This window comes from Eublepharis macularius, chromosome 3 (assembly GCF_028583425.1).
Source record: "Eublepharis macularius isolate TG4126 chromosome 3, MPM_Emac_v1.0, whole genome shotgun sequence".
NCBI classification, from domain to species: domain Eukaryota; kingdom Metazoa; phylum Chordata; class Lepidosauria; order Squamata; family Eublepharidae; genus Eublepharis; species Eublepharis macularius.
Window position 1 is genome coordinate 88,238,079 of NC_072792.1, and position 21,303 is coordinate 88,259,381.

A 21,303-nucleotide genomic window follows, 5' to 3' on the forward strand; every position below is an offset into this window, starting at 1 on the left:
GAGTGCAGGAGCGCTCCACTGCCCATTCTGCTCCCCTCCACACTTCTGGCCTGCAGCTGCTCGATCCAGCCTGAACTGGGGCCCGATCAAGTGGCTGCAGAGCACAGGAGCGCTCTACCAGCCTTTTCACCCCCCTCCATGCTCCCTCCCACAGATGGCCAGAGCACTCTACTGCCCTTTCTGCCCTCCCTCCGTGCATCTTGTCCACAGCCACCTGGATCGGGGATGGATCGGGTGGCTGCAGAGTGCAAGAGTGCTCCACCCCCCATTCCACCCCCTCCCACGTGCTTCCAGCCCGCAACCGCCCAATCCTGCCCAAATCTGGGCTGGATCGGATGATTGGAGAGCACAGCAGTGCTCCACTGCCCTTTTCGCCCCCCTCCGTGCTCCCAGCCTCAGCCACCCGTATCAGGGCTGGATTGTGCAGCTGTTTAGAGCAGGAGCGCTTCGCTGCCCTTTCCTCCCTCTCCCTTTGTGTTCCCGGCCTACAGCCATTCGATCGAGGCTGGATGCGGCAGCTGCGGAGCACAAGATCACTCCACTGCCCTTTATGCCCCCACCCTCCTAGCCTGCAGCTGCCCGGATTGGGGCCAGATCAGGCAGCTGCGGAGCACAGGAGTGCTCTACTGCCATTTATGCCCCCCTCCATGCTCCCCATCTGCAGCTGGCCAGATTAAGTGGCTGTGGAGCAAAGGAGCGCTCCACAGCCCTTTCCTCCCTCCATGCTCCCGGCTCGCAGCCACCTGATCTGGCCTAAATTGGGGTCGGATCAGGTGGCTGGCGCGCAGGAATGCTCCACCACCCTTTCTGCGCCCCCCCCCCCACTGCCAGCCTGCAACTGCCCAGATCAGGGTCAGATTAGGCGGCTGCAGAGCGAAGGAGTGCTCCAGGGCCCTTTGTGCCCCCCCCAGCAGCACTCCTGGGCTCTGCAGCAGCCCAATTTGGCCAGAACTGATTCATTTTGGATTGATTCAGCTCATTGTAGAGCTCAGCCAAATCAGTTTTCTAGAGCCAGTTGTATGTTTTCCACAACGGGCTTTTATATTTTTTTCATTATAACAACAAAATTTAAGGGAAATGATATTTTCATTTATTTATTTTTCTTTAATATCCAAGTGTACATCTTAATTCCCTTCTCCTCAAAATCTTGGCTATGGTTAAATTTCACAAGCTTTTTTCTTTGGCCTTGTCATTGCGCATTTAATAATGACCTGTGTCTAACCAAGTTTTTACCCAAACATTTTCACTGAAGTAGAATATTTCATTAGAATATTGCATTAGTAGAATATAAGCTCAGAACATTTGATCTGAACTTGTGCTCATGTAGATCAGATCTGTTTCATTCTTGTTACATAAATAAAATGTTTTATTCTCCTTCTTTTGTCCTGGTCATTTAGTAGGTTTTTCTGTTTTAATTGTGCATTACAGGGTGAAAGAGAGCATTTGTGCCATACAGTCCTCCTTTCCTTAAAAAAAAAAAGAGAGATGAATTAATTCCAGTTTTGAAGGACTCTAGAAAGTAATCTAAGGAGTTGATTTAGCATCATGTGCTGTGCGTCCTCCCACCCTTGCCCTCAGCATGCTTGTCAGATGTAGCCTTGGCAGTCTGCCAGTACTTTGATTATGCAAGGCTTTCTGTGTCCCAGTTATCTGAACAAAAGACTTCCCTCAGGATCAGACATGATACCTAGGTCATACAGTTAGAAAAACCATCTCTGAGAGTTGAACTCAGCTGGGATAAGGCTTTTCCAGTGTGGTAAGTTCATATCCAAATTGTCAGGTTTCTAAAGATGGTTTGTTTGATGTAATACAGAATTTTGGAACTATCAGTAGGACATCTTTCATCACCTATTTAGAGGCGAAGAAAATATTAAAGTTCCAGAGTATCAATGTAGTTGATGTGCACTTTAAAAAGTGTCTGGAAAGCATTCTAAATACTGCTAATGCAATATGAATGGTGTTTTTGAAGCATTTTGAAATGAAGTTACAAAAGTATTGAGCAACTGAGAGCTAGAGAATTCTAGCCCTGAGCAGATTGTTAAACATGTGCAGTGTCGAAGAGATTGTCTACATATGGGAGAATTAGTGTCTTGAATACTCATGCACTGCATGTTCGTTCTTTGTAAAGGTCATGTCATCAACTTTTACCACAATTGTATCAGCTGTCAGATAAGATGCTTTGACAGAAAGATTTCCTGATTAATTGTGAAACTGTAGTTCTTTACAAATCAAACTGTGCTTGTCTTTGGCTGCTGTGCTTTATGCTATAATTTTTGAAGTATTCTGATTTCCTAGTTAAATCTTCTTATTCATGATTTAAATGTATGTGGATGGATGTCTACCTTGAGGTATTGTGTGCTGTCTCTGAACTGCAGTAACGTCTCCTGCATAATATAACTATTTCACACATCAGTAGCCAGCGTCAGTACTGCAATATTTGTAGGAGGTATAGATGTTTGCTAGCTTTGATTTGCTGAAGAAATTTGGAGCTGGATATTTAATGTGATAATTTTGTAGGTTATAATACTGGAGACTGTAAATAGTTGATTGCCTTTGACAAAGAAGCTTTGTTCTTTTTATTATTTAATACCTAAGTAGAGGAATCTATTATAAATGCAACTCAATTTCCAGGTTTGCTCTACATATATGGTTGACTGTGAGTGTGTGTGCTTGAACCAGTAAAGGTGTTTTATTAGTAGCTTTACCCACATGTTCTGTGCTGTCTGCATAGTTTTACCATGTGATAGATGAAAGGGTCTTAGAAAACTTTTACATTTTATAATTGTTGGTATTCTGGGATTTTGGAATTGTATGTAATAAAGTGGTGTAGTAAGATTAATTAATAGAATGTTTCTGTTTAAAAATTATTGAACAATATAGAACTGCAGTTTACAAAAAGGATTTTGCATTTTATTAGTACCTCTCACTAGAAAAACTGAAGAGTCATCTTTAATTCTAATTGCTTATTTTCAATGTGGCTTTTAAACAGTATTATTGGTTATTGATAGATCTATGCTGTGTTCTTTGTGATCTTTATTGCTATAGTAAAGTGGTTATTTTATTACATAAAGCTATATTTTTGCTGTATGGGACTCTGTATATAAATGTACATATTTCCTCTTATGAAAAATTTCAATTCTCTGGTTTACTAGGGGGTTTAAAACTTGTTGGTATAGGTGAATCAGCTATAAGATGTTATGGGATATAAAGTATATTGCAGTTTTAGATAACGAGCTAGAAAAGTCAGTTAAAACATGATTTGTAATATATGTGCTTTGGCAAGATTAAAAATTTATATATGTATTTTTTAAAGAAATAATGCAGAGGAGTCTTGTTAGAGATCTATTGTTTATGGTGAGATTGTTACCAAGAATGAAGCTGTTTGTGCAGGTACAGATTTGAATTGTTCCTAGCCAACAAATTTGTTGCGTTTGTAAGACTGTCAGTATATTGGTTGCTATAGCACCTTTTTTAAAAAAAGTTCTTGCTTTGCATTTGTGGTAGATGACCTGATTAACGCATTTGTGATTTTTACTGAAAATTTTTAAATACTTAGTGATAACGTTTCATTTATATGATAGAATGAGGACATGCTTATAATATAAAACATTGTTATTCTGATAGAATGGGTGAATATCATTTGCTGACCCTGAAATTATATTTGCATGTAATTAAGTTGTTCCTGTTTTTTCTCTGACTTGTGTTGAAGATGATAGAGTACCGTCACCTGTTACTGCACTATTATTTTAACATTTTAAAACTAGTTTCTGGAAATTTAAATGTTTCTAGAATGGTCTACTCTTAGTTAATGTAATACTTCAGAATAATTCTATATGTGCTTCCTAATGTGTCTGATTAAAATCAGGCAGTGATGTGAAACCTGTGAAAATTTTCCTGTTCTCCTTAAACTCATGGGGTTTCCTCATTCCATATCATGGAGTATTTCCATGGAAAGCCCTTAGTTTCTGAAAGAGAAAGGGACTTATATTTTAAATACTTACCTTACATGTTTCAGGAAACAGGAATGCCATGTGATTACTTTGAGAGGGGGCTTTCATTTATTTTATATGAGTGTATGAGAACATGGTACAAGTAATAATAGCAGCCCTTAATTTCTTCCATGTTTCTCTGCATACAATGCTGGCTTCAATTCAAGTCATTTGTCTAGAAAGGAAGGTTATATACTAATTTACTATACATTATCATTTAACTTCAGTCTCTTGAAGTTTACTGGATCATATTATAAAAGAATTTTCTCCTAAAGAAAGTAAATACTCTGCTGTTTTTTAAAAAATTATTTTAATGTATGTGTACTAGTGTTCCAATGGAGGAGAAAACTTTAAATGTTTAAGTGTGCCAAATGCTTATTTCTTTGTTCACTTTTGCAGCATTTTCGGTTAGCGTTGGTTGACTGCAATCCTTGCACTTTGTCTAATGCTGAAAGTAAGTAGTTCATGCACTTGATATGTCTATATTTGTTCAAGTTACTTTTTAGATTTGAGTGTCTGTACCTTTCTTACCAATATTAGCATCCAAGGTAGCTTGCAAAGGTCTTGAATCACTTCCAAGCAAAAGAATTAATTTTTAAGAGATTTAAAGTAGGGTTGCAAGTAGCACAATTTGGAAGACTGTAAGACAAACCTTTTAGAAGTCTCCATCAATATAACTGCTTCTGCTATGGCTACAAGGCTATGGTTAATATAGTTCTCTGCTTCTGAAGTAGTTGCCAGGCACCCTCAGTAGTAGATATCAGCAATTAATTTTAAATGCTTCTTGTCCTTCTGCAGCACTGCTGGACAGAAATCTTCTCAGGTGGAGCCATGGCAGAAACAGAACCATAGTAATTTCTGTGTTCATAGTCATTTCTACGTTCTATGTGTATATAATGTGCCCTTAAGTTACGCCTCATTTATGACAGCCCCAGCAAAGGGACTTTCAGGGCAAGTGAGAAACACAGGTGGTTTACCATTGCCTTTCTCATCGGACCATTCCTAAGTGGTCTTCCAGCCAAGAACCAACCCTACTTAGCGTCCAAAATCTGACAAGATTGGGCTATGCCATGCCACCTTCCCTCCCCTTTGTTCTGTACAACACCTCATATAGTGAAATTAAAATATTACATAGTATAAGTATTATTAAATAGTATATTTATTATTAGTATAGTATATTAGTATAGTATATTTATTATACTATACTGTACTATTATATTTTATGAATAACAACTGGATTTCTAGATAATCTGGTTCCTCACATTTGCCCATTGTTTTTCCTGGTTCTTTCTCAAGCCCCTGTCTCATCTGTCTTGGTATGATTATCTCTTCTCCTTTTACACTACTTTGTGAGATAGTTTAGGCTAAAAGTAAGTGGACCAAGATTATCCAGTAAGCTTCATGGCTGTATGTGTGCAACCACAGTTTTTTGAGGTTTGTGAGAGGGTTTGAATCCTGGTGTTTGAAACTGGTGTTTTGGGTAAAGGTTGGGGTCTTCTGTTGTCTGAAGAGATCCTTTCCTTCTCTGTGGCATTGCCCAGTTGACCGATTTTAGTATCCATACAGAGATATATAAGGTTATAAATAGATGAACCTAACACAGTTCTGTACATGAGAGCAAGATTCAAATCCATTGGCATCTTAAAGATCAATAAGATTTCCAGGGTATCAGTTTTCAAGAGTTAAGTTTCCTTCATCAGATTCTGTACACATTTCCCTTGAACTTACTGTTCCTTATCTCTACTTTTGCAGTTCAGTTTCATATTGCCCACTTGCATGAAACCCAGGTAAGTGTTACAGACACTTTGGATGTTAAATATATGTCGGTATTAATTTTTTTAGAAAGTACGGTGAAGCTGAAGGAAGTAGTTTTCATGAACATATTTTCCATGACTGAGAAGTCTTTCTCCCCTTCCCAGCAACTTTTCAGTGATTGCCTTGAAATGGTACAGAGTGCCTCACCTATTCAGGAAGGTATTTCCCTTGATCTAATGGGCTTTGTTTGTCCTCCTTGTTGTCAGCACATAGCCGTATCTGACATAATTCTATTCACTCAGTGATCACTCCAGATAAGAAAAAGAAACTCTAATAAGGTGTGTGGGGAGGGGGGACTACTGCCAAAGTAGGAGCAGATAGAGCAGGGAAGTAAGACAGAATAGTTGAATGTTCTCTGCTTCATGGGTGGCGGTGATATTCTTCTTACCCCTGTAGTCTTTTATTCTAAAAATCAAAATGACAAAATGGTCATTACTAGGGGTGTGCAACAAAAAAAGATTTGGGGTTCCCACTTCGGAATTTCCAAAGCGGGAAAGAGTCAGAAATATATGATTTCCGAAGCAGCAAGCCGCTTCATAAATCACTTATTGACCCACTTCGGTATGCTCCGTGATTCAGAGCACACCAGAAAGCAACACTTCTTCTTGCTGCTTGCAAGCAGAAAGAAAAGTGTCACGTTCACACTTCCCACCCTGCTGTTTATTTCACCCAATGGATGGGAGACAAGGCAATCCTCCTGTACCCCTTCCATCAGATGAAGTAAGTGGTGAGGTAGTTTAAACCTACACTTTTCTAGCCAATTGCAAGTGGCTAGAAAAATATAGATTTAAACCTACTGCCCTGCCGCTTATTTCACCCAATGGGTGAAGTAAATGGTGGGGTGCTTTAACTTTCAAACTCTGCACCACTTGCTTCAGCTGAAAGGCAGGGAGGAGGCTGCCCTGCCAGTCAGCTGAAGCAAATGGCGTGGGTTTTGAAAGCGCCCCAGGGCACTTTACATTTCAAATCCCATGCCTACTTGCTTTAGCTGACAGGCGGGGAAGGAAGTGCCCCTTTTCATGCCACTTGCAAGAGGCATGAAAAGGGTGGCTTTCAAGCTTCCTTCCCCGCCCCTCCCATTGGGGGGGGGGAAGCGGTAGAGCGGGAAGTTTGAAAGCAAGCAGCACTTTCTGTTTGCTAAACAGAAGAGTGCTGCGGGCTGCTCCCACTTTATCCGAAGTGATCTGAATCGCTTCAGAAAGCTTTGATTCTGTATCTCCGAATTGAGCTGGAATGTTGGGCCTGATTGGGGAACCCGAATCTTTCCAAATCTGACCTGATTCAGGATTTTTTCCTGAATCAGAATCCCGAATCGCACACCCCTGGTCAATACAGCTCTTAACAGCAAGCATTCTTATTCCATAACTTGGATTTACCTTTGAATAAAGAAACATTTTTAGGGGGGGAAAGTCCTTTCTCTATTTTTTGGATACAATTATAGAACTAGAGGCACAATACCAAATTTTTCTCTCCTCCTGCCCCTTTACCTCCTCCTTTATCTCAATCTGTGTACCTCCATTGCAGAGCGGGTGTCAGTTAAGTGACATTCAACTTGCTGTGTGGTTTTTAAAAAAATTGTTCTTTAGGAGATTTCAAACTTCAAAGTGTGCTTTGATATATCTTCCTCTCTTGTCCATGGATCTGTGTGAAAACCACCAGTTTTTTACTGTTATGTTTTGATTTTATATGGAGTTTCTCTCACATATCTCCCTCTCCAGGATTCCATGAACTATTGGGAGCTTCTACAGAGTAACTTCCCTCCCCTAACCTTAGTTTATTCAGCTGCTCTCAACATTTTGTGACGATTAGAGCATACTCTGTCCTCATCATGCCATTTCTGGGGTTTCTTTTGGTGAATTTGCAAGAATATAAAAAGCCTTCCTCAGCCCACTTTACTATTAGATATAGTGATTCGTAAAAGTATAAAATGAAATCTAACATACAATGTTTGCTCCAAAATTATTTAATATATCAGTTTTTAAAGAGGGTGTGCAATTTGTTGGGGCAAAAATGTAAGGCTTTGTCAGCCTGAAAAAAGAAATCATTATAATTAATAGAATGAGCAGGGCTTTTTTTGAGGCGAAACGCTCCGAAATGGTGTTCTGGGAGCTCTAGAATCTGCCCACATGATCCCTTCGGCCCTGCAGGCTCTGCAGAGGAGGCTAAGCTAAGCTGCTTTGAGTTCATTCTGCTTTCTTGAGTGAGTGAGTAAGAGAGAGAGAGAGATCTGGGGCCTGGCACAGGCTCTGCAGAGGACGTTTAGGTGCTTTGAGTTCATTCTGCTTTTTTTCATTCCTCAGTGAGTGAGAGAAAGAGTGCAAGCAGAGCTGCTGGGGCTGGCTCTTCAGAGGAGGTTTAGCTGCTTTGAGTTCATTCTGGTTTTTTTTTCATTCCTCTGTGTGTGTGAGAGAGAGCTGGGGCTCAGCACAGGCTCTGCAGAGGAGATTTAGCTGCTTTGAGTTCATTCTGCTTTTTTCATTTCTCAGGGAGAGAGAGAGCAGAGCTGCTGGGGCTGGCTGCAGGGGAGGCTAAGCTGCTTTGAGTTCATTCTGTTTTATTTTCATTGGGGGAGTGGGTGGGTGGGGCTGTGTGTGTGTTGCTTCTTTGAGTTCATTCTGCTTTCATTTCATTCAGGGATTTCTGTATATGTGTGTGCTGCTTTGAGTTCATTCTGCTTTATTTTCATTCGGGGGTGGGTGGGTGGAGCTGTGTGTGTATGTGTGCTGCTTTGAGTTCATTCTGCTTTCTTTTCATGGGGGTGTGTGGGGTAGTGTGTGTGTGTGTGTTGCTTTCATTCTTTTGTTGACTGAAGTTGACATTGTTATGGTTCCCACAGCTTTTGAATGCAGATTGGTTCTGTGTTAGTTAAATATATCAGTTATGGTTATTTGTATTAGTTAAAATATCAGTTATGGTTATTCCGGTTTTATGCTACGAATGGATAGCTGTGTCCAAGTCACAGAAGGCTTTCATCAATATAGTCATCAGCACATAGGTGTTCTTATGTCTTAACAGCTGTAACTCAAATGGTTCTTCCCCACCCTCAGCTGATTAACATCACTGAAATTGCAGTGGACATATGGGTGTGTTAAGGAAGTTTTTATGAATATTGTTTGTCTGGGACATTGGAACGTTTATGAGCATTTCACAATGTCACAACAGCTTAGCCATTTGTAAGGTAGAGTTGGCAGGCAACAAAAAAAAGCCATTTTAAACTAAGTATAAATCTAATGCAGTTAAAGTTGATTATATAATTTTGAATTACTCCAGTAAAGCAAAACCCTCCCTGAAAATTTGAAAATTCAATATTCATTAGATTAGGAATTTCAAACTGAAATTTTGAGAAAGAATTTTGGATTTTTTTCCTATGTTGGCAGAGGGAATCTGTTAGAATTTAGATCTGTGAGATGGGTTTTGGATTTTAGAGGCCCCCTCCTTCTTGCATATTTTAAAATATGATTCCAAAGAAATGAAATGTTTGGGAAAGGGAATGGAAGATTTCACATTTTGTAGAGGATACAGAAAGGAAACAAACCCTTTCTTATAATAATGTAATTTTTCAAACTTACTAACATTTATCTCGTCGTAATGCATTGTGCTGGGTTTGGGGAAGCGGCATCATTTTGGGGAGTGATGGCACTTCCAGGAGTGACACCATCACAAATTTCCAGGAGCATGCACATGCTTTGCACGCGCACATGTAATAATAGAGAATTCTACCATCTCTTTTCCCAGAAAAAAACCCTGAGAATGAGTACTGTTCCCATAATAATCCCTGCTTGTAAATGAGACTATATTGCTTTGTGCTTTCCCTGTCTACCACAATTAGGTATTTAAAACTTGGAAAAGTTCTTGATCTTAGTTTGTTGTATGTGACTTGGACAAATAAACCATTTCTGTAGAAAGTGCAATTACAAATAATGCAGCAACTTAGAAATAACAATAAGGTGATAGACTAAAAACTGTTCCAGATTGAAAATTGATTGTTTTATATCTACACGTATGCATATCTTGCATTAACTAGGAAATCATCTAGAATTTTTGTTTGTGTTACCCTTTCCCCCTCATTTACTTATTCATCAGTGTGTTCCCCGATGAATAACAAGATCTCACTGCCTTATGATGATTCATCCAACCTCCTGGCCTCAGTATCAGTCACATAGTAAAAATGTGGCATGATCTGTTCAGTATTTGCAAATACTGAACTCAAAAAGCAGATATTGTTAGACAATTTGCAAGTGTTTGCAGTGTGAAGACCTTCTTAAATCCTAGCTTTAATTAGAGGAAGCTGGGATTAGCGTCCACAACGCTTCCTATACAGTTCTCTACTGATTTATATGCTTTGTAAAAAAGTTAATTAATACTGGTCTGCAGAATACCAGGATACCAAAAAAAAGGGCATTCAGGATCATTTAACTAACAACTGGTTGAGCTTTCTCTCTCATGCCCTATTTAATGGGTGTTCCTTTGGTAATTTTTTTCTTTAGCAAACTATATCAATAACACCTTCATTTTGGTGTAAAGTTTGGACATTCTAAATTTATCAAATGGACTCCACAGTCTTTAGCACAGTACAGCATCCTAAATGTAGCAGAATAAAGGATTACATTAAGTAAAATCAAGAGAAATGATAGATAGATCTTCAGTTCACTGAATTAAATCTGTTTCATTATGTAAAGTCTGAACTGACTGTTCTTTTTGCTCTTAATTGTATTGATGTTTGTATTTTATTGGTGAAAGCAGTATTCTGTATTGTAGAAGCTATAATTAGTATCATATGTTTTAATTACAATACTGCCAATCTGAGTTTATAAATTAAAGTTGTAATTTATGCCTTATTCTTGTTAAAGAGAAAATATCACTCTGCAAAGGAAGCTTATGAACATCTTTTACAGACTGAAAATCTTCCTGCACAAGTGAAAGCGACTGTATTACAGCAGCTAGGTAAGTAGAAGTTTGGGGAGGAGAAATAAATATAAACAGTATTTGTGGATGTGGGAGGTTGTACAGTCTCTTGGATTCACAAGACATTTCAACATATTGAGTATTCTAAAAAAAAATATCTCAAAATATCATAAATTTCCATTGGATGGGTATTGGTCCCATTCTAAGCATTGGTGATCAGTTACAGGGTTTTGCTTATATTTATTACCAACTGTGTTAACCTACTTTTCTATGAAATGTTCAAAATGAAGTTAGCATCCATTAAGTAAATGTCAAACTTAATTGCTTTGCTCCCACTTTAGTTTGTTTGGTTTTTATCTTCCCTTATTTTCGAAGTTCACATAGTCTGTAACATAGTTATAAATTCTCAGGACTGTAAAAGGAAATTATACAGATATGTTAAATGCACCCCACCCCTTGGAGTAACGCACATAAATTGGCAATACTTGGAAGCAGCTATCACTATGACTACCAGTTTCTCAACAAGCTACAACTAACAGAAGTTTGTTGGCTGGCAGGATGGTAGAATTAAGTTCTGTCTGTCTCCATTTGGCTGGGTGAAGCAAATTCCAAGCTGCAACAGCATACTTGCTTGATGACTAAAAGAAGGGGGTGGACCTTTTCTCCATTGTCCTTTTGTTGACAAGCATTTGTAGAATAGTAAGGCTGGATAGATGTGGCAGCAGCTGTTTCAGTATGGGGCATGTAATTATCAAACTCATGTTCTATAGGCATACCTCTATGCCTACACAGTGTATTTTCAAAATCTGTTTATATACATTTATAGTCTGCCTTTCTCACTGAGATTCAAAGTGAATACATAAATTAAAAACAAAAAAGTCGATCAAAGCAGTATGTATATACAGTCAATAATGTAGTACAATGAAGTTTTGAACGGGAATAGTGCACTAACGAATATATCACTAAAATAAAATAATACATACAGCAAACAATAGAACAAAACTATACCACAAAATTAGAGAAACACTTTCATAGTATGGTGTATACAACAAACAAAGCAATGAAAGCTACCTGAAAAATTCACAGACTTGAACTATGACTCTATTTCCTTTATAAAAAGTCCTTGCTGTTTTGCACATTCTATGGAATGATAAAAGTGTGGGAATCTTAGCTTATCAGCTAGGACATTCCACCAGGTTGGAACCACAACCGAAAATGCTCAAGTATAAGCAACTGTCAATCTTACCGATTTGATGGGTGGCATCTTCAGAGATCTTTGCTCAGATGAGTGAGGTATATTTGTAGAGGCAGTCCTGCGCATATGTAGAATAGCTGTTGTGAGAATAAAACTGAAGAAGGAATAACTATGTTGTAAAACTGCTTTGGGTCCTCATGGAGAAAAGCAAGGTATAAATATCTAAATAAATAATCAACAAATAAAACATCAAGAAAGTGTACAAAAGGCTACACACAATTTATAATAAAAAATTAAGCAGTCTTTAAAGAAATCTTCTAAAACAAAGTAAAAACAGAAAACACAGTAAAAACCAAAAAACTAATCAGGTGAAAACTAAAACATTAGGACCTTGGGGAAAAAGTGAGGACAGAGGTCAAGGAAAACAACAAAACTTTTATCTTTTGCCAGACATCCAGGTCAGTGAGCAACACTAAACATAAAGAATGTATGAAAGGAGTTCCACATACAGGATATCACCTCAGAGAAGGCCTTGTACCTGCTAACCACCTATCTTATTTCAGAACAGACACACAGAAAGCAGGGTTTTCCCAGCTGATTTGAGCTGTCAGGTTCATATAGGAGCAATTCAAATACTGTGGTCACACATTCAAGAATTTTAAACGTAAGAGCTTCTGCTTGGAATTGTACTTTGAAATGTAATAGAAGCCAGTGGAGTTCTTTCAGAACTGGCAAATAAGTTCTCAGTATGTAATTCCAGTCAGTTATTGGTGGTTAAATGTGCTTTGTGTCACAAATGAATTTCGTGAGATGTTCTGTTAAGTGTATTTATCAACAAAACCTGCTCCATCAAGGAAGTACAACTCTCTCTAGGAAGGTTCACACCTCAGTCTCTACCTATATTATTGATAAGCAGCAACACAGTCTTATCTGGATTGATCTGCCAATTTTGGCACTCATCTAGGTCATAACCTTTTGAAAACACCTGTTTAGAATGTTCAATCGGTAAGCTTAAAAGAGATATAGTTCTGGATGTCACCAGTATATGAATGACACCTTTGTAGACCAACTATGATTTCGGGATCATCTCCAGAGGCAGTCCCACACATAACTTGTTTAAGTAGTCTAAACTGGTTGTGATCAGAATATGGATAACAATGGGAAGATCTCGCTAGTGATGTATGCTCAGATATATCTGATCACAATATATACCAGAAAATACCTTTTCAGTATTTCTGGGTATCCAGAGTGATACTCAGGAATAGTGGTATCCAGGTCCTATATATTTCCAGAAATATTTGAGAATGTCCACAGCCAGAATTTTAAGGATCCCCAGCCTGTTTTTTTCCTTTTTCTTTTTAAAGCATTTCCTAGGCAATGGGAAGGTGGCTTGCAGCTGAACAAGCCTTACCTGGCCCGTGGATAGCAGAATTGTCGGTGTGGCTGGCTTCTTCTTCTTTCCCCCCTCCTTTGTGGGTGTGGGGCCATTTCCCAGGGTGGATTTTTTCTCCCAATCCCCCCCCCCTGCAAGTAGGATGACTTGGGAGTATCTTGTTCAAGGGGCCATAGAACTGGACCTCTTGGTCCAGTTTACTTGAAACTTGAGAGGAAGAGTCTTTTAGTTACTAGTTCACTTGCAATTTTTGTGTCTTTGGTTGAAAAACAGCTACTCCAGCCTCACTCCCCCCTCCCCCCCCCCGAAAAATCTTTCATTGAGAATAATGCAGCCCAAATAATTCTGGGATCCCAGGAAAAGCCCAAATCCCGAAATTGTACCAAGGGACCCACATACCATTGAATACCTGAATACATTGAATTCCTGAATCTGAACCCAGAAATACTGTGGTTTTAAGTGCACATCCTTAGATCTTGCTTAACCAGAAGGGAACATTATTGGTGGTTAAATTTGCTTTTATAGTAAACATGGAGGTGAAGCTGGAACCGTATAGGATTTTATGGCACACGTGTTAAGAAACTGAGTAGTATTTCCCTTATAACCAGCTGCTGAAACACTTCTGCTAGGTAAAACAAAATCACCAGCACACAGTAACAGTGATGCCTGTTCCAATCAGCTGGTCTAGAAGGATACCATCCATGGTTGATGATATGTAGTAAACCACTGAAATGTCCAGGAGAATCAAGGTAAATCACATGTACCATTCCTAGCAAAGGCCATCTGTCAGAGTAACCATGATAATCTCCTTCTAAAACTGGTTGGAAACTGGATTGAAATGTGTCAACTTATCCAAGAAATCTTTGAAACATCCTCAAACACCTTCCCCAAGAAAGATGGAACCCAATTTCATTGTCGTGTTTTCTGTAGAGTTCCACATGGGAATTGCACATGCACAGGCCAGCTGCAGACATATCTAAGCTCCAAAAGGTGCAAGACACTCGCCCAGCCGTTTTGCTCGGTTTTTAAGTGGGCATGGCTATAAAAGGCGGGACAAGCTGATCCCTCCCTCGGTTCTTCTTTTGCCACTGCTGAAGAAGGATGTGCTTCGAATTCAAAATAGAATAAAGAAAGTGAGAAGAAGGAGATGACTTCGAAGGCACTCTTCAAGAAGTGTCATAAGTGTGGATCCAAGATGGCCCAATCTGATGGGTACGAGAGAAATGCCTAATGTGCCTGGGAGATGCACACAATACCAAGCGCTGTGGCGTATGCAAGCAATTTATGGCAAAGGCCTGACACAAATGGGCATCGCGCCTAAAAGCAGCATTATGGGGATCAGCCCAGTCAGTTCCTTCTACTTCAGCTTCAACCACCAGCAATATGAACCAGTCAGTTCATGAAGATTCCAGCCCATCTCAGTCTTCATCTGATCCACCATTGAAAAAAGCCAAGTTAAAGTTGAGGCATACTGAAAAGTGCCCGACCCCAAAATTGCAAGAGAAAAGGCGGTCCTCATCTTTGGTTCTATCTGTCTCTGTGGCATCCAGCCTGCTTGTGGCTCCAAGAACGCCCTCTCCGACCCCGAAACTTCAGTCGGCCTCGGTTCCTGCCATTCTAGAAGGCGATCTCTCAGACCAGAGAGTGTCATTATCTCCATTACCCCAGTGCAACCTGCACAGAAGGAAGCAGCTTCCTTGGTTCCAGCCGACACCAAGAGTTATCTAGCGGTTGTTAGAAGTCACAGACGTCCATGGGTTCCATACTTCTATGATTCTCCTTACCGTTATTACACCTATGGCATGGAAGTCTCTCCAGGTCTCTCCCCAATCCCTTACTACTATCTGCATGAGGACTACTACCCTCCAGAACCTCACCCTTCAGTCGCAAAGACAAGACCTCCCTCAGTTCCTCCTAGGTTCCTGAAGACACCAAATCTGCAGAACCAACACTTGATCCACCTACGCATCCTGACGATTGTTCCGACTCCAGTTTTGACTTGGCATCTGAGCCATTCCCTCCCAACTGTATCACGGAGGACTCTGCTGTGTCTCCCATGGAAGACCACTTCTACTCTGAACAACTAGACAGAATGGCAAGGTCATTGGAAATTGAAGTGACTTATTCAGCTCTGACTTCGACGGATCCAGTCTTCAAGGTTCTCCACGCTGACTCAATGGGCCCAGTGGTGTTTCCCATCATGTTGGGGACGATAGATGTTATGAAGGAAGTTTGGTCTACGCTTGCATCTACGCCAGCAACCACAAGAAAGTTAGTTAACCTCTCTAAGATCAAGCAAGACAGGGCTGGGTTCCTGTTCAACCACCCTCCTGCTAATTCTATCATTACAAAAACCCTACAAAGCAAGGGTCTTTCCATGGGGTCCTGGTCATTCTGCTCCCACAGATAAAGAGGGCAGAAAGCTTGATGTGTTGGGAAGAAAGATTTATGCTTCATCAGCTGTAAATTCTCATCTTGGCAATTATGAAGCCATTATGGCCAGGTACCAGTTGTTCCTGTGGGACAAGATCGGCCCTTACTTAAGTCTCATCCCTGATAAGAAACGGTACCTTGCAAAAATTCTCCCAAGGAGAAGCCCTTTGTCTCTCAAAGCAACAAATTCTCACTGCGAGACACATTGGAGATTGATCCAAATGAGCCATGGCATCTGTCATTGTGCTTTGGAGGCATGCGTGGTTTAGAACCACTGTGTTAGCTCCACAGCATAGATTAAGGAATGAGGACCTACCCTTTGAGGGAAACAATCTTTCCTCGTCAACCACTGACAATGTACTTAAGAAAATAAATGATGATAAGATGACTGCTAGGTCATTAGGGATTGCCCTGGTCATTCCATACAAACACCGGTTCCCTCCTAGACCCTATCCTCATTACAACCCCAGGTAAAATCGGTTCCCATCTCAAATCAACAGAACCAGCATTTCTCTCGGAACCAGAAACATGCTACTTCTACAGTTCCATCCAGCCAACCTTGATGGCGGTATTACCGTCACAAGTCCAAGGATGATTCCAATTCCCCCAGAGAGCAGTGGGGCTCCAACAAACAAAGGTTTTGACTGTCTTTCCTCCCCTGTCAGTCCTTGCCCTTACTTACATGGGAGAAAATTACCCAAGAGCTCTGGGTACTGTTAGTAGTTCGGGAAGGTTGAACCCTAGAGTTCAAATCGATTCCCCTGAACTTTCCTTCCCAGTTGAACTTCTCCCTTCCTCAAGCACTTTTGGTGAAGGACATGCTGAGCTTACTATTGAAACAGGCCGTAGAACCAGTTCCATCCTCCAGTTCCAATAACATTTACTTCCGCTATTTCATGTTGAACAAAAAGTCAGGGGACTCCCGCCCCATCTTAGATCTCCAGTTTGTAAACAAGTTTGTTGTTCTGAGAAAGTTCAATATGTTATCATTAAAGGATGTTCCGCTTCTTTTGGAAAAACATTGTTGGTTCATTACTGTAGATCTAAAGGACACATATTTCCACATCCCAATATATGTTTCTTACAGAAAATACCTTTGGTTCAATAAGATACCAATACAAAGTCTTTCCTTTTGGCCTCTCCTCTGCCCCTCAGGTGTTCACCAAGGTTATGGCAGTAGTGGTCGGCCACCTCAGGGAGAAGGGTTGCACCATATTTCTCTATCTGGACGACTGGCTTATTGTGTCTCTTATCACACCTTGTTAATACAGTCAACGGTCCAACAGCTGGGTCTCAAGGTCAATTTGGAGACATCTTCCTTGGTTCCACAGCAGCGGGTAACATTTGTAGGAGCAGTGTTGGACTCCCCACTGGCTTGGTTCCCCCCCCCCCGCCCAAAGGAACGAATAGCTCGGTTCCGGGTAACTAAACAAGATGTGCTTTTTTAGACATCAAAGCACAAGGGGAATCCAAAAACTGTTAGGCTTTATGGCCTCTCTGGCATTGATAGTCCTGTTTCCCAGACTCCAGCTCCTGCCATTACAAAATTGGTTTGTCAGAATATTTCATCCGCACTACCAGAACCCATACAAGCAGTTCTCAATTCCAAGGATTATTCACAAAACCCTGTCATGGTGGAACAACAAATGGAACCTAATGATAGAGACCTCATTCGGTTCCAGTCCCATTCACCTCTCCATCTACACAGACGCTTCTCTGTTGGGGTGGGGGGCTTACTCTGGAGACAATCAGGTGAACGGCCTTTGATCTCAATACGAGTCAAAGTTTCACATCAACCCTCTGAAACTAAGGGCTATCCGATTTGCCCTAAAAACCTTCCTCCACCTTGTCAGGACAAAAATGTTCAGATATACACGGACAACACAACTACCATGCATTATCTGAACAAGCAGGGGGGAATGGTCTCTCTGTCCCTTTCCAAGTACTCTTTTCTGATTTGGAAATGGACAATCCAACATCAGGTTTCCCTCACAACCATCCACATCACTAGGGAGGACAACACTGGCAGATGCCTTGAGTTGGTCCAAGGATCTCAGTTGCAAATGGTCCATCCATATGGACTTCCTTCAACCCTTGTTCCGAAACTGGGCATTTCCAACTATAGACTTGTTTGCTACCACACTTAACAAGAGGTGTCCCCAGTACCGCTATCGAGCAGGCAAAGGGAAGTCCTCCCTAGGAGACACTTCCCAAATCTGCTAATCAGGCAGTTTGCTGTATGCTTCCCTTCTCTCCCATTCATAACTTTAACAGCAAAATGGTGAGGGAGAAGACATCAGCGATTGTAATTGCCCCTTATTGTCCAAGACAAGCTTGGTTCTCCACCCTGTTCAGAATGTCACAGGGAAGGACATAATTGGTTTCTGCTGTCACCAACCCTTCTTCAGGACAATGTGGTTCTTTACAATCATATAGACACTCTGAAAGTGAGAGCTTGGATAGTGTCCCCTCCCGATTAGAGTTCTCTTCCCCAGTCAGAAACATAATTTTACAGGCTAGAAAGTCTTCCACCCAAAAGTCATATTCTGGAAGTGGAAATGTTTCTCTCTTTGGGCAGTTGAACAGGGCTTAGCCCCTTCTCGACTCCCTTGTCATCTGTCTTAGACTATCTGATCCTGTTAAAGAACCAAGGACTCTCTAACTCCTCTGTGAAGTTCCATCTGGCAGCCATCTTTGCCTGTTATGAGGGAGTGAATGGTAGGTCCCTCTTCTCCTTAAAGGCTTGGCTAATGTTTACCTTTCTGTGTCCAAACCCACTCCTCAGTGGAGCCTGTATTTGGTTTTAACAACTCTCATGCATAAGCCTTTCGAGCCATTAGCTACCTGTTCTCTCAAATTTCTGACAGCTAAGACGGCCTTCTTAATAGCCATTACATCCGCCGGGATGGCAAGTGAACTGCAAGTCTTGAGGTATGATCCATCTTTCCTCAGAATGTTTGCAGACAAGGTGGTTCTCCGTCCCAGCCTCCAGTACCTTCCTAAAGTGGTCTCTGCTTTTCACCTCAACCAAGACATTACCAGTCTTTTGTCCTTTACCTTCTACAGAGGCTGACAGGCTCCTATACACATTGGACGTCAAGCATGCTCTATGTTTTTACCTAGACAGGACTTTTGCCTTCAGAAAGGACCCTAATCTATTTGTCTCCTTCAAAGGAGCTAAAAAAAGGACAGAAAGTCACCACTAGAGATGGGCACGGAACAGGAAAAAAACAAACAGCTTGGTTTGAGGTTCGCTCATTTTGCTGGAACACAAACCACGAACTTCCGAACCGCACCCTATTCCCGAACCAGTTTGAGTTCAGGGTTCTGCCGCTGCCGTGGGGAGCCTGCAGACAGGAAAGCTACCCATGCAGTTGTGTGTCAGCAGGCAGCCCCCAAAACCAACTCCACCCAGACACTGTCCCCCGCTGGAAAGGGGCTCAAAATAAAATGAAACGGTGCATGCGCTGATGGTGTGCGTAGCAGAGACGTTTGAGCAACCGTGTGCAGATGTGAATCTGCACACCAGAGGCACAAGCCCAATGGCACTGGCTTGAGAGGCACTTCAGATAAAAGTGAAGGGCACTGGAGGAGTGTGCAGAAAAGAAAACTGCACTACACTACACAAGTGCACACACACATAGGGAGCCAACCTACAGAAAAGTTAGGCTCCTTGGAGGGGGGGCACACAAAACAGAAGACAGACCCTCCAAAAAGCAGAGGGAGAAAGAAAAGCAAATAAAAGAAGGGCTCCTTGGGCAAGGGGGGCCACAAACCCCCAGAAACCAAACCAGAAGATTGGAGCTCAAAAAACAGAGAGGGAGAAACAGAGAAAAAGCAAATAAAACTCACTTAGAAAAGCAAGAACCCAGTCCCACTCAAAGGCCTAGGACTAGGCTGGAGAGGGGTGTGTGTGAAAAGCCAGCATTGGAATGGGATGGGGGAAAAAAAGGGAGAAAAGCACTCTTTTCCAAGAACCTCCCCCAGTCCCCAGTAAGAAAAGGAAGAAAGAGAAATGAAAAGAGGATTTTTAGTGCCTTCCCAAGAAGCAAGAAGTGGCCACAGATCCTCTCCTAGCAAAACAGCCAGCCAGGCAGCCAGCAAGCTCACTACAATCCACTCAGGAGAAAAAATGAAATCAGGTCACATGGCTTTCCAGAAAAAGCCAAGATTAGAACAACACAGGAACACTCTGGTTGGGGAAAAAAAAGGTGTCTAACATGGTTTTGGAGGAAGAGATTGGTGTTACCGTGGCTGCTGAAGACCCATCTCCTCAGTTGCCTTAGAGATCCTAACCCTTCCCCCCCTTTCCCTGGCTGGATTGGCCAGACATGGGAGTTCTCTACTTGCCAAGGACAGCTGCCAATCAAACATGGAGGCCTCAGATTGGGGGCAACCTGAAGACTGCCACTGTTGCCTGGGTGATGGAATAAATGTGTGTTGCTGCTAAAACCAGGAAAACGGAACGGTAGGAAAGTTCATTTGTTCCTTAAAAATATGACTGCTCGGAACGCGTTTCTTTAAAAATGAACTAGCTGTTCCGAACGGAATTATGTTTCATGGTTCGTTTTCTGCCCATCTCTAGTCACCACCCAAACCATCTCCAACTGGTTGGTGTGGCTCATTAAGGAGTGTTATGGACAATCCGAACAACCTTGCCCTTTGAACATCAGGGCACATTCGACAAGGGCCCAGTTGACTTCGTCAGCATTTAGTCTGGGCATTCCACTTGTGGACTTATGCAAAGCAGCCACCTGTTCAACTCCGTCCACCTTTATTAAGCACTATGCAATTGACATAGACTCCAGAAGGGATGCTGTAGTCGGCAAAGCAATCCTGAAGAGTCTTTTTCGATGCAGAGCAACATGCCCACCTCCTGGGTAACTTAGCTCGCTACTCTCCTGTGTGGCACTGCACAGAAGACACAACAATGAAAACAGGGTTGCACCTACCTGTAACTTTTGTTCATTGAGTGTTCTTCTGTGCAGGTACACATCCCTCCCTCCTTTCCCCGCGTATACTCTTTAAATATACTACTTTCTCCTTCACCGGCATCTTATTGAACTAAGGGAGGGATCTGCTCGCTCTGCCTTTTATAGCCGTGCCGCCAACTACAAAAGTGCACAAAAGGCCAGGTGAGCATCTCATGCCTTTCGGAGCTTTGATAAATCTGCAGCTGGCCTGGGCATGCACACTTCCCATGTGTGCCTGCACAGAAGAACACTCGATGAACAACAGTTACAGATAGGTGTAACCTTGTTGTATCTTTTTTAAACAAGGGCTCTTTTTAAATCTGGTCTCACTGCATGTTTTTCAAGGTAACCAAAACAACCTCCTATCTGGAGCTGTTTCAGTGTTCTTTCATAGTATTATATGATCGCTGTTACAAAAATAGAACAAGTACATGTTTTTAAAGGATTTCAGATCTTGACTTTTTAGTCACAAAATGTATACTATGAATTCTCTGAATGAAGTTCCAGTAAATGTAGTCAGTGTTTCATAGTATCTTTTCTTTATATTATTGGTTTATATTATTTTAAATATGAACTACATTGGTCAGTAACCATATTCTA

General features: G+C 41.3%; 1 protein-coding gene across 2 annotated transcripts in view; it reads left to right on the plus strand.

The window, feature by feature from the left end:
* KDM6A (lysine demethylase 6A) overlaps positions 1–21,303 on the plus strand; it is a 307,417-nt gene that overhangs the window by 185,460 nt on the left and 100,654 nt on the right. For both annotated transcript variants that reach the window (XM_054973328.1, XM_054973329.1), the window contains exons 7-9: positions 4,389–4,443; positions 5,742–5,776; positions 10,655–10,748. In XM_054973328.1, coding sequence (XP_054829303.1) covers positions 4,389–4,443; positions 5,742–5,776; positions 10,655–10,748 — 184 coding nt within the window. The remainder of the gene's footprint in view (positions 1–4,388; positions 4,444–5,741; positions 5,777–10,654; positions 10,749–21,303) is intronic.